This window comes from Phyllostomus hastatus, unplaced genomic scaffold (assembly GCF_019186645.2).
Source record: "Phyllostomus hastatus isolate PE091 unplaced genomic scaffold, TTU_PhHast_1.1 phas_scaffold_1066, whole genome shotgun sequence".
NCBI classification, from domain to species: domain Eukaryota; kingdom Metazoa; phylum Chordata; class Mammalia; order Chiroptera; family Phyllostomidae; genus Phyllostomus; species Phyllostomus hastatus.
In genome coordinates this window covers 7,611,733-7,623,876 of record NW_025334004.1, presented here as the reverse complement: position 1 = coordinate 7,623,876, position 12,144 = coordinate 7,611,733, and the positions used below count along the sequence as shown (strand labels likewise).

Here is a 12,144-nt window from a genome sequence, read left to right as displayed (position 1 = left end):
TGAAAACATGTTGCTATAAAAACAACCTCTATAAAAATGCATTGAAATCCCCTATGTTTATTCAATAGATGGTGTGCGCAAGGACTGCCAGAATATGATCTAGGAGAAATGGTTGAAAGGGCTAGGGGTATAGGGGAACTTTTCTAGCATAATAGCTGTCCAAAGGCAGCCAGGCTCAGCTGGGAGCTCTCCTGTGATGGAGAGCTGGACTATCTCTCCCCCAACAATTCACAGGTGTTGGAGGAGAACCTCGAAGATCTCTACTCCAGAAAGTCAGAGGGGATCCAAGCATTGGACAGGAGATTGAGAGATGCCCTAAAGTCCTTCCCCACCTACGATGCACACATACTACCACAGGTATGACCACACACATGGTACGGTCCCTGCAGGACTGGCTCTGGAGCAGACCTTATCTGAGCTGGTGGGATTTTGAATCCTGTGATAAAGCTGGCCTAACTAGAAGAACTTCTAGTTAAAGTTTGGCCAGGAACAGGACTTTCCCAGCTCTGGGGCAGTAGGAAGTTAAACGCATCATCACTGGCCCTCCTGAGACACCGGAGACTCAGATGAGAGCCAGAGTGGAGGGGAAGGTGGAAAGGAAGCAGAACAGGTAGGTAGGTGTCCAAAGAGTTATCGTGTGGGGGCTAAAAAAACACTAATACTTTCTTCCCACCTTCTTACTTCTCCTTGAGCTACTACTCGCATTAACAGAGACAGATTAACAAGAGAAAATCATAACTTTAATACATGCACTCAAGAAATTCAAATAAGCATGAAAACCCCAAGGACAGAGAGGCAGCACTGGGTATATATGACATTTCAGACAAAGGAGAAAAAGGAGGTGGGGTGGGTAGGGGTCTGAGATTTCAAAAGTGAAAAGGGGTGCTTCATAGGTAGTTGAGGACGAGCAAACACACAAGGCAGGAGACTCCCCCTAGGTGACTCAGAGACAGCGGGGTACAGGGGCACCTGAATAGCAAGCCCTGCCTGAAGCCCTCCTGTTTACCATACTTAATTCCAATTAGGCTAAGGTGAAATCCTAAGATTCCCTTCCTGAAGCAGGTTTTTCTGCCTCAGTCTCTCCAGCTTAAAAGTGGGGGGGAGTCAAGGGTAATTTTCTGAGACTTTTGTATCTTAATAACCAGCTGAAAATCGGTGCGCCAGGCAGCTTCAGGGTGGTAAAACTTTGGTCTCCTTCAACAGGAAGGTGAGGGAGAGCTCAGATGTTTTTTCAGGGGGATCAAAAGTAACCCCAAAGGCCCTGACCAGTGTGGCTCAGTTGGTTGGGCGTTGTCCTGCAAAGTGAAAGGTCACTGGTTTGATTCCCAGTCAGGGCACGTGCTTGGGTTGCAGGTTCGGTTGTGGGTTCGGTCTTGGTCAGGGAGCATAGGAGAGGCAATCCATCAATGTTTCTCTCTCATGCTGATGTTTCTCTCTCTCTCTCTCTCTTTCTCCCTCCATTCCCCTCTCTCTCTAAAAATAAATGAATTGACATCTTAAAAATAAATAGTAACCCCAATGCTTTAACCGAGCAAGAGCTGACGGGAGAACCATCAACTCCGTCTTTCTGTGTTCGGCAGCCAGCCTTCTCTTCCCTCACCCTCTCTCGGTCTGTGTCAACAAAATGATCCAAAATCATCTCAGTTCTTTCCAGTTTGGGCCATGGAGACACAACTGAAATTCATCTTGGATATACAACTGACACTGTATGGAAGGAATGTTACAAAAAATGTTTCTTTGTCATATCATAAATTCTCATTCAGTCAAAAGTTGCATCTTCCGGCTGCTTTGATCATATCAGGAGAACTCTTTACCTCTGAGTGGAAAGAAAAAAAAAGGGCCGTTCAATGTGCCACCACACAAGCAAAATGACATTAGCCACAGCTTGTGACTTACTTGACCATTGACATTTGTCTGGAGTTTTGTTTACCTCTGTCTTGTCCACTCCTCAGCCAAATCACCTTAGCTGTTTTGAAAACAAACCAAAATTCTACCATGGTTTTGAAATCAAACCGTATCATAAACAAGTGGTAGGTGAGTTTCAAAATGGTTTGAGTGAAGCACCATAAAGTAGGTGACCACCGAGGTCGCTAAAATATTTCCTGTCCTGACCAGTGTTGCGTTTCTGGAGAATATTTAACAGGGAGGGTTTTAATGCTCCTAAAGATGTTGAAACTAAAGAACAAATATTGACCCAGGGGGCACCACAGCTCTCCCAAAAGGGAGTAAAATACATCCTTTATAAAATGAAAAACTACTTGGCAGAAATATTCCCAAACCCCTTCGCAATTGGCCCTCACAGGGCAGAGGGGCCAATTTGGCACGGCCGAGGCCCGGGCTCTGACGCACCAGGCAGCATCACCGTAGGTCCTCTCGCTCTGGGAGGCCCCAGTTTTCCCGCCAGGGCCCCCGGCCAGAGCAACTGGGCCCCGAGGCCACCGCAGGCCTCAGCCACGGCCGCTGGCACGAGTGCTGGGTAACTAGGCCAGGGCTTGTTCCCGCGGCTCATCTCCGATGGAGAGTTTGGGCCCTGTCGAGGCCACCCTGCGCGGCGGCTCCACCAAACTCCGGGCGACACTGGAGGAGAGTCTCTGGCCAAAGGGACTCTCCCTGAGTGCGGGCGCCGGTGAGTCAGGGCGAGTTATGCAAGTGCTGGCCCGCCGGCCCCCGCGCCTCCCCCCGTGCCTTTCACTCGGCACGGTTGCAACAGCGCGACCCCCTCCCCCCGGAGCTATAAAGCGGCCAAGTAGCACCCGCGGCGCGCTCGCCTTCCTGGCTCCCTGCGCGCTCGGTCGCTCCGGTCAGGTCTGCGTGCGTCTCCGGGTGGTGAGCAGCACCCGGGGGAGGACCTGCGGGGGACTCGCGATCCGGGTGGCGAGGCCCGGCCGTAGCGGGCCGGGTGGCTCCGCTGCCCGGCACTCACGGCGCGCGTTTCCCACAGGGCGGATTCCTGGGCGAGATGGAGTGGGTGTGGGCGCTGGTGCTGCTGGCTGCACTGGGCAGCGCTCGGGCGGAGCGCGACTGCCGGGTGAGCAGCTTCCGAGTAAAGGAGAACTTCGACAAGGCTCGAGTAGGTATCCTCGCGGCCGCCCCGGTCACCCCACCCCCCAGCCTCCCGGCGTTCCCCCAGCCCCGCGGTCCGCCGTGCCCTGCAGACACCAAACCTGCTCTCATCTCTTTCGCAGTTCTCCGGGACCTGGTACGCCATGGCCAAGAAGGACCCCGAGGGCCTCTTTCTGCAGGACAACATCATCGCCGAGTTCTCCGTGGACGAGAACGGCCAGATGAGCGCCACAGCCAAGGGCCGAGTCCGTCTTTTGAAGTCAGTGGCCTCTGGGAGGCAGAGCTCTCTGCGCTCCAGGGTCCCCCAAGCTGAGAGCCCAACCCTGACCGGGGAGGGAAGGGAGCACCAGGGAGGGATGGAGGGAGGAAGCCTTCTGCCCGGCCTGGCTCAGGATCCCCTTGGCTTTTGCAGCAACTGGGAAGTGTGCGCCGACATGGTGGGCACTTTCACAGACACCGAGGACCCTGCCAAGTTCAAGATGAAGTACTGGGGTGTAGCGTCCTTTCTCCAGAGAGGAAGTGAGTAAGCAGCTCAGTGGGACTGTCTTGGGGGTGAAACCCATAAAATGGCTTTATGGGTTTCTTCTCCGGTGCTGCCCTTGGAAGAAAAGGGTCTGTAAGTGGCAGGAACCCTCTGCACTGCCTTAGGTTAGGGGCATGAGATTGGGTGTAGTTAATCCCCCTTGTCACCTCCCCCACCCGCCAGCTCAAACCTGGCCCAAGCTCAAAGGACCTTTGGGCTTATCAGGTGACCTCTCCCTGCCATTTTCCTGTCCTGCCACCGCACTGTGGCAGGATGTGCCACCTTCTCCAAGCTCCCACCTCCCCAAGAGCCAGCCCACATCACCACTCCACCAGGCTTTGCATTTCCTCTATCTCTCTGGGCTGAGTCCCTGACACAGCTTGACTACTTGGGACCCCACCAGAGGCTGGGAGACCCTCATCTAAGGATGCAGGGAGCCTGATGCATAGGGCTGACCCACTGCCGCCTGGTGCCCTGCCTGCTGATGCTGAGATTCTGAGCCAGGCAGAGTGCCCTTGGTGGCAGTGACCTCTTCCCTTCCTTCTAAGCACTGAAACTCAGATGGGGGAGGGAGAGTATTGAAGACTCTCAGAAGAGCATCCTAAAACTTAGCTGAACCATGAGAACACATTTGTATGCTTTTCTATTTTCCCCCCATTTCTCTTAAATTTCAAGTCTGGAGCCTACTTGGTACCTAGAGAATTATGCAAGCTGTGGTGCGGGGAGGGGGGGCGGGGTCAGGATCATGGGATCTTAGAGATAGTTAACCCTACAAAGGGGGTTCAATGACCAGATGAATAAACTAAGGCCGAAAGAATGTAGTGCTCTCTAAAGAATGTATGCCCACGGTCCTACCGTATGTCTGTGAGAATCAGTGTCAGAGCCAGGGCTTCCAGGTGGCCCTGAACAGCAGGGATTCCTAACACAGACCAACTTTTACCAAGTACAGTCTGAGCTCTCCTGTGGAGTGGGCCACAGGGGACTGCCTGGGAGGACTCTCTTAGCTGGTGATCCAGGACAGAAGCGTTCTTTATGTGACCATCATTCCGCACACATACCTTGACTTTCTCTAAAGCTGTGTGTTAGATGAAATTGCATTTTTTTCCCATCAAATTGCATTGTCATCACTAATTGACACAGTACAGATGCAGATGTTATCTTACAAGGGGTAAAAAGCTTTTATCCTTAGAAGTAATAAAGTTACTTACAAGCAATGCAGCAAAACTTCAAGTGAATCAATTAGCATAAAATGTGTACTTTTCTAATAATGGATTATAAAAATCTATACTGGGGGTACAAGATGACTAATTTTTAGAAAGCACAAACACATAATGCTCTGTGGCATTTTAAGATGCACACCTCGAAGGACTAGGACTCTGTTGGTGCTGCATTGGGGAGGGTAGAGAAGGCCCCGGGAACAGGTCGGGCTTTGCCTCTTGTCTTTTGCCTTTTGCCTCCTCCTCCCCTAAACAAACCAGATTAGTTCTGCCTTTACCTCGTGTAGACTGAGTTTCCATCTAGGCTTTCACCTGGAGAGCAAGAGAGTATTGAAGCATTGAAAGTGATTGCTGTGATACTGAGATCGATACGGAAGGCGTGAGGATAAATTCCTGCTTAGGTTGTGTTTCAGAGAAGCTGTGCAGTGTAGTGGTTAAGCATGCAGCGTTAAAGTTTGACTGCTCGAGGTCAAATCCTAAATTGACCCACTACCTGTGGGACCTTGGACATGCTCCTCATCTCCTCTGTGCCTCAGTTTCCTCACCTGTAAAAGGAGGCGGCCATAGCACCTGCCTTGTGGAGTTGTGTTGGGAGGAGGCAATGAGTTAACACGCCACAAGCCCTTAGTGCCTGAGATGTGAGTTCTTTCTGAGTGTATGATATTGTTGCTGCGTAGTTCTCTCCCCAGTCATGGAATAATAGCTTCATAGTCTGGGTCTGGGATGATAGGAGCTGCGAAGAGCATCAGGTTCAAGTCTCTCATTTTACCAATGAAGAAATTAGAGAAGGCCCACATTAGAGAAGTGACTAGCGTGGGTAGGGCACACAGCTAATCCCTTTGACAGGGCCTGCCGGGTTTTTCAGGTGATTAGCAGAACTAGCATCACACGCCATCTGGCTGGCTCATCTGGGCAGTTAGACCTGGGAACTGCAGGGAGCTTCTCATCACTTTAGGTGACTGGAGGACACAGGTGGGGGGAACCGAAGGGGCGTGTTCCAGGACGACACAGTGAGCCAGAGTTGGCTCCCTCTGAGTGGGGTTTTGGTGGGGGGTGTTTTTTTGTTTTGTTTTGGTTTGGTGTTTAGACTGGTAATCAAAACCACTAAAGCAGTCTGTGTGGGTGCGGTGTAGGCACAGTGGCCGTGTAACCCCACTTCCAGGGATGGTAGCAGCCAGATGGCCACTGTCTCCAGTCTCCCGAGCTCCGCTGTGTGCAGACAGCTGCCACCCGGAATGTTTGGGCTGTCTGACTCTCCAGAGGGACCCCCCCGCAGCCGCTGGCAGTGAGGAGGTTGGAAGCCTGAGCTCATTCTTTCTAGCAGGGCTGACAGCTCATCTCTTGTTTTAGGAGGGAGAATAGGGTAAAAATTGGTATAATTTAAAAGGTTGTTACAATTTAAATTCTTCATCTCTGCATTATTTAGCCAAAAAGAGCCTGGAGGTAACACCAAACCAACTTAGACCTTTTTTTTTAAGATTTTATTTATTTAGTTTTTGAGAGAGGGTAAGGGAGGGAGAGAAAAAAATCAATCGCTTGCCTCTCACACACCCCCAACCCAGGCATGTGCCTGCATGGGGAATTGAACCAGCGACCCTGTGGTTCTCAGACTGGTGCCCAGTCCACTAATCCACACCAGCCAGGGCCCAATTTCAGCCTTTCTAAAAAATCAAGAACAGTAGTCAATTTGCCTGAAACTGACCTTTGAAAGTTACTTAGTTACTATGTTAGAATTCACATCTGGCAACAACTCTGAGGGAAAAAATTAAGCTGTAGATTTGCTGAGCTAACAGCCTCCTGGATCATGAATCGGGGTCACATTTCAAAGCAGAGTGCTTTCGTGTCTGAGGGGTAGGCTGCTGGGGCGCCCGTGATGGACAGACACAGTGAGCCCCATAACCAGTGAAGAAATGGCTTCATTTCCGAGAGAAGGAAGACTCTGCCCAGAAGCCTGTGAGGGGAACTGGCGGTTGGGGTGGGGCCCAGCAGGGGGCCCCTTGGCTTCTGTGCCTGGCCCTCCCGCTGAATAACTGCATGGCCACCACTGAGCAGCCACTGAGTGCCCAGGGGGTGTCTGGGCACCCTCGCCTGACCTCTGATGCTCTCCGTGGGTCCTTAGAGGTGCCAGTGTGGCTCGTTCTTCCTGGGGGGCCTGGGGTGAACTGAAGAGGGGCCTCCACCACTCCCTCCTGTGCAGCACTCCCGCAAGGCCTGGGTTTGTTCTGAACCCCTGTTCGGGGCCGGGAGGAGGGGGGCACTGCAGGGATTCTCAGAGCCAACAGGCATGGCCAGAGCTGACTGAGGGCGAGCGTTAGCGACCTCCCTCACACTCTCTGAGGCTGGGGAATCCAGGACCTCTGCGTTCCTCCAGTGTGGAGCGTGACATAGGGCAGAACCAGCACTTGCTTGTGGACCTGGGCGTGAGAGGGAGATGCAAAGCCTTTTTGTGTCTTGTTCCCTGTGCCTCCAATTTACTTACTGCCTGGCGACAACGTGGTGTAGAGTTTATGCAAGCGGGCTCCAGAGCCAGATTGCGTCCCAGTTCTGCCCTGCTCTTTGGCATCCTGGGTGAGCTACTCGGTTTCCCTGTGCCTCACGTTCCTCATCTGTGAAACAACAGAGTGCGCTCCGGGGGCCCGTGAGGAGTAAGTAACTGAGAAGACGTGGGAAGCGTCTGTACAGTGGCTGACGTGATAAAGTGCTCAGAAAGCCCTATTCGTGCTTGTTTGTCAATGAGAATGTTAAATTAGGTAGAGACGTGGCACTTTTTACCAAGTGCAAGGTATTTGGATAAACCTGAGCACTGTTGTTTCTCCATGGCGGAGCCTGCACCTACGTCCTTATTTCTTGTCCTGCCTGAGTTGTCGTTTCCCCCACCTTTGTTTATGCTTATTTTTCATGGCTTACATCCCAGTCTTAGGGATACACATAATGTAAAATGTTCAGAGGCTCAACTCTGCTTCTGTTGGGGAGGCCTGATGAGTACAAGCCCTAAAAAGGAATTTCTGGTAACAGGTGGTAGGCATCTAGTGCCCCCAAAGCACAAACTACTTTTTTTTGCTAGCTGGAAGATGTGGGCAGGGTCACTAAACGGGAGCTAGGGTGGAGCTGGGAAAGCTGTGAACCAGACCCTCGGAGGGGCGTCCTCCGGTGGTGGACTGAGGCGGGAGGGCAGCACGGCTGCCAAGATGACTGGGCACTAGCTGATGCAGAGCATCTCAAGAGACACATCTTGATTGTTGGGGACAACACAAGTGGGTGGTTGTCAGACATCAGCCACAAAGGCGCAGATCTTCTTGGAGGATCAATGGAGAAGACACAACAGAAAGACCTATTCTGGCTGACATTCTCAATTGTTCTTTAAAAAGATGCTATCACATTTATCATCAGGGTGAGAGAGAGAGTCATTGAAGTGAATGAGGTTCCCCCCACTCTGGAACATTTTTCTGTAAAGGAAAACAAAATCCTTTCTCAGTTTCCCAGTTCTATAAAAGCTGTCTGAGTTCCCTGCGGTCTCCCACTCCCGACAAAGTGAAGCCAGGTTCAGGAAGTCGTGGGCTCCTCAGGGGTGGTGGGTCTCCCTGCCGGCTGCGCTGGCTGAGGGAAGGCCTCCGCTCTGGCTTTCCGGTTTGCAGACGATGACCACTGGATCATCGACACAGACTATGACACCTATGCTGTGCAGTACTCCTGCCGCCTCCTGAACCTCGACGGCACCTGTGCCGATAGCTACTCCTTCATCTTTGCCCGAAACCCCCACGGCCTGCCTCCAGAAGTGCAGAGAATCGTGAGGCGGAGGCAGGAGGAGCTGTGCCTGGCCCGGCAGTACAGGCTGATTACGCACAATGGTAAGTGGATGGGCAGGCGGGTGGGAGGCGGGGTGGCAGCCTGCTCTCCCTGAGGTGTTGGTGGGCAGTGAGTTTGGGGCCACCCGTCAGAAAGATGTGTTTCATCTGCATGCACAAGAGAACAGGGAACCCTGGGAGCCCCTCCAAGCCCAAGTCTGGATTCTTCTCGACCAGATTTTTCAGTGGCCTCATCATGGGGCTGATGCAGAAGGAGTGGGCAAAGGCCTTTCCCCCAAACCCTGGCACTTGAAATAAAACTGCAGGGGACACTCCTTTTTTCCTGCCAATCCGGCCTAGACTGTAGTCACATGATTTTACCCCTGGCTACACTGCCCCCCCAAACTGTTTTGATTGAATTAACATTGTTTGGGGTTCAGCAGCCCCAGTGACGAGTGAAAACTTAGAGATGGGGTTTTTAACAAAGTCATGTCCGTAAGAGCAATGATTTCGGCAAATGCTCCTTCTGTAGACATCAAACCAAATTGACTGGCTGATTTGCCTCCCATGTTTTGCAAGTCCCTGGACTGATCATTGGGTCTTTATACAGATACTACCCCCATCTGATCTTGATTTAAAAATCAGGAACGTTCTGGAGATAAAGTGTGCTGTCTACTTGAATTGACACTCACTCCCCCGGGAAACTGGGTTTCAAAATCCGAACACGTCAGTGCTAAAATGTAGGCAAAGAGAACAACACTGAACTTTCTTGTTGGTCCTCTAACTAGCTGAGCAAAGCTACACCAAGCAGATATGAGCCCAGACCAAAAACATAAATCAGGTTTGAATGTTTCACCCTGAAGTGGCAGCCCAAATGAAGGGTGAGGAAAGGATTTCACCACAGCCAGACTCCAAGCCAGACCCTTTGCCTATATCTCGTTTAATCCTCGGAGACCCCTTATGAAATAGATACTCTTACTATCCGCATTCTCATCTACCCGATGAGAAAACAGAGGCTGAGAAACATTACAAAAGTTGCCCCAGTAAGTAGCCGAGTTGGATGCAAACTGAGGTTGTTGTTGCTGTTGTGTTTGCGTGTGATGCTGAAGCCCCCTGTGGCACCGTCTCGTGAAACGTGGCACAGGACACGGTGAGCGTTCCATAAAACAACTTAAGGAGCGGCTGAGGTCAGGCCCATTTTCTGAACTAGGCAGATGCACCCCCAACCCTTTGAAATGCAGTGAGAGAAATTTAAGACAAATAGAAAGAACGCTATTTCACACAGCAGACCCCACTGCCCCCAGAGAAAGTCAGAGGGTCGCAGAAACAGCCTGGAGGATGTTTATGAATTACAGCCCCTCCGGCTGTGTAACCACACAAGAAGCGCTAGAATAAGCTGAGCCCTGAGGCCGCCATGTCATTTGTAATGTACATGGAACACTGGGCCCCTCTTTCAGTCACTAATGCCTTTGTCTTCTGTTCCAGGTTACTGTGATGGCAAATCAGAAGCAAACCTTTTGTAGCAACATGGAGGATGTCAAGTTTCATTTGGAAACTTCCCGTTCTCACTCAGCCTTCAACTCTATTTATCTTAGTTTAGTTTGGCCATCTCTCCTCCCCTTTCCCTCAGGAAACATAAAACCTTCAGTACACCCGAAAATATATGTGGGAATAAGTGAATCAGTTTGCACTCAGCTGGATGTATGTTTTTATTGGTGTTTTCTAAGGAATCATTTGAGGCTTAGGATTCCAGACTTGGATTCATTAAAATATAGTCTCCTGTTTCCTATGATTTGGGTTTTCATTTGTGTTCATGTGTGTGTGTGTGAGAGAGAGAGAGAGAGAGAGAGAGAGAGAGAGAGAGAGCAAGAAGTCCTGCAGACTAGTGTAAGATGCACTTTTATATCCCGGGAGGTGTTCTTCCCTCCCTGGTTCTTTATGACCTTTGGCCTAATCTCCAGGAACGACTCTGGAGTCTCCCAACTTCCTGAAAAGGGTGTTCCCATCAACCCAGGAAGGCTTAACTGCCAGCCTGGACGAGGCGGCACCACGGCTAAACCAGTAGGTGAGCGAGTGTAGGCTGGGCCAGGCCAGTGAAGGGGGAAGGATGGCCGCTGGCTCGCCCACCTGCCACTGAGAGGTGTGGGTCTGGGTCCGCTCTGGTACACAGCACCCCCCATTCCCGCCTGAGCCCTTCATTCTTTCCAGCACTTAATTCACTTCTTATTTCAGATGTGGCCAAACGTTGAAGGAGAGCAGGCCTTCAGTTTTCCTGAGGGAACTGGAATGTGGGGCCCTTGGAAGCCAGATCTGGGGGGAGACCACAGTGCCCCTGCCCCCTACCTTGACCTGGAGAGTGCGGGAAAGGGCATGGTGGGTAGGGGGTGAACACCAGTGCCCCACACCACCAGCAGAACTTGTGAACATTAGTGTCTAATGGCATGCAAAGCCGTTTGCCTCCGTTTCCCAGGAGCCTCAACTTCTCAACTTGAAAAGGAATCAGGCTTTGGTACCAGAGCCTTTGAGTCAAAATCCAGTTCAGATGTATAGTAGCTGTGTGATTTGGGCTGGCTTCATGGCTTCTCTGAGCCTCACTCTTCTCTTGTGAGAGAAATACGGGGAAAGAGGCTCTGCCTGACGGGATGGAATGAGGGTTTGGTTACAGCACTTAGGAGCCATGTAAACACTAGCGCTGCCCAGCCGACAGCTATGAAATGGGTCGGGAGGTGGGGAAGGACACCTCTGTCCCGTGCGTGTGAAGATCTCTGCTGGTATGCTGGCATATTGAGGGAACATGGGAGGTGCCCAGGCCCCACCCAAATGTGCTTGTCCTCCCAGCAAGGAAGGAGGAGACAGGTGACCACGAATGGGCAAGCCCTGCCTGTCATCACACGGAACAGCCGACTGTCAGAGCCAGGCTTTGCCCCTTCAGTTGGACAACCCCAAAGATCCTACGACAGCCGCACGTCACTTCAAAAGAGTTTTAATTTGTCAAATCTACTAACTAAAGATGAACAAAGAATTCCTGTCCTCTTGTTCTCTACCTTGTGAACAGCATAAACCTTACTCCACAAGAAGCAATTCAAGAAACTGCACAAGCATTGGCAACTACTGGTGCTGATTGACTCGACAGTAAATGCTTGCTGAGTACCTACTATGTGCCAGGCCCAGAGCTACTGTGCTTTCCAGCCATTGGCCCAACTTCCACGTGATGTTGTGTCCCTTGGTTCTGTTTGGCTCTGGTTCCTTCACTCTCTTCTCTCCGAGGGATATTTCATAAAGAGCATCTGAGGAGCCTCAGCATTGTATCTTCAGGCCCACGCTCCACGTTCCTGCATCCAATACCCTACCCTCCATCTGGACCTCACTGAAAGTTCAAGTTTACACAAGCCTCTAATAACACTCTTGGCTCTCCCACCCCCAGTCTTCCCCCGTTTCTGTCGCCCGCTGCGCCATCCAGCCAGTGTCAGGCTGGAAATCTAGAGTCGCCCTGGAATCCTCTGTTTTCCTCCCATTCTTCAGCCCGTCCATCAGTGAACTGTGTTTGCCCCGCCCT

General features: G+C 51.4%; 1 protein-coding gene across 2 annotated transcripts; it reads left to right on the top strand.

Annotated features, from left to right (window-relative positions):
- Positions 1-2,672: 2,672 nt before the first annotated feature.
- On the top strand, positions 2,673-10,377 carry RBP4 (retinol binding protein 4). Of its 2 annotated transcripts, none has more exons than XM_045854242.1 (6): positions 2,673-2,826; positions 2,942-3,070; positions 3,186-3,322; positions 3,476-3,582; positions 8,439-8,651; positions 10,074-10,377. In XM_045854242.1, the coding sequence occupies exons 2-6, from the start codon at positions 2,960-2,962 to the stop codon at positions 10,109-10,111; spliced, it is 606 nt and encodes a 201-aa protein (XP_045710198.1). In that variant the 5' UTR covers positions 2,673-2,826; positions 2,942-2,959; the 3' UTR covers positions 10,112-10,377. The 2 variants fall into 2 exon arrangements, with proteins under 2 accessions (XP_045710198.1, XP_045710199.1); XM_045854243.1 differs by having other exon boundaries at positions 2,690-2,805.
- Positions 10,378-12,144: the final 1,767 nt, after the last annotated feature.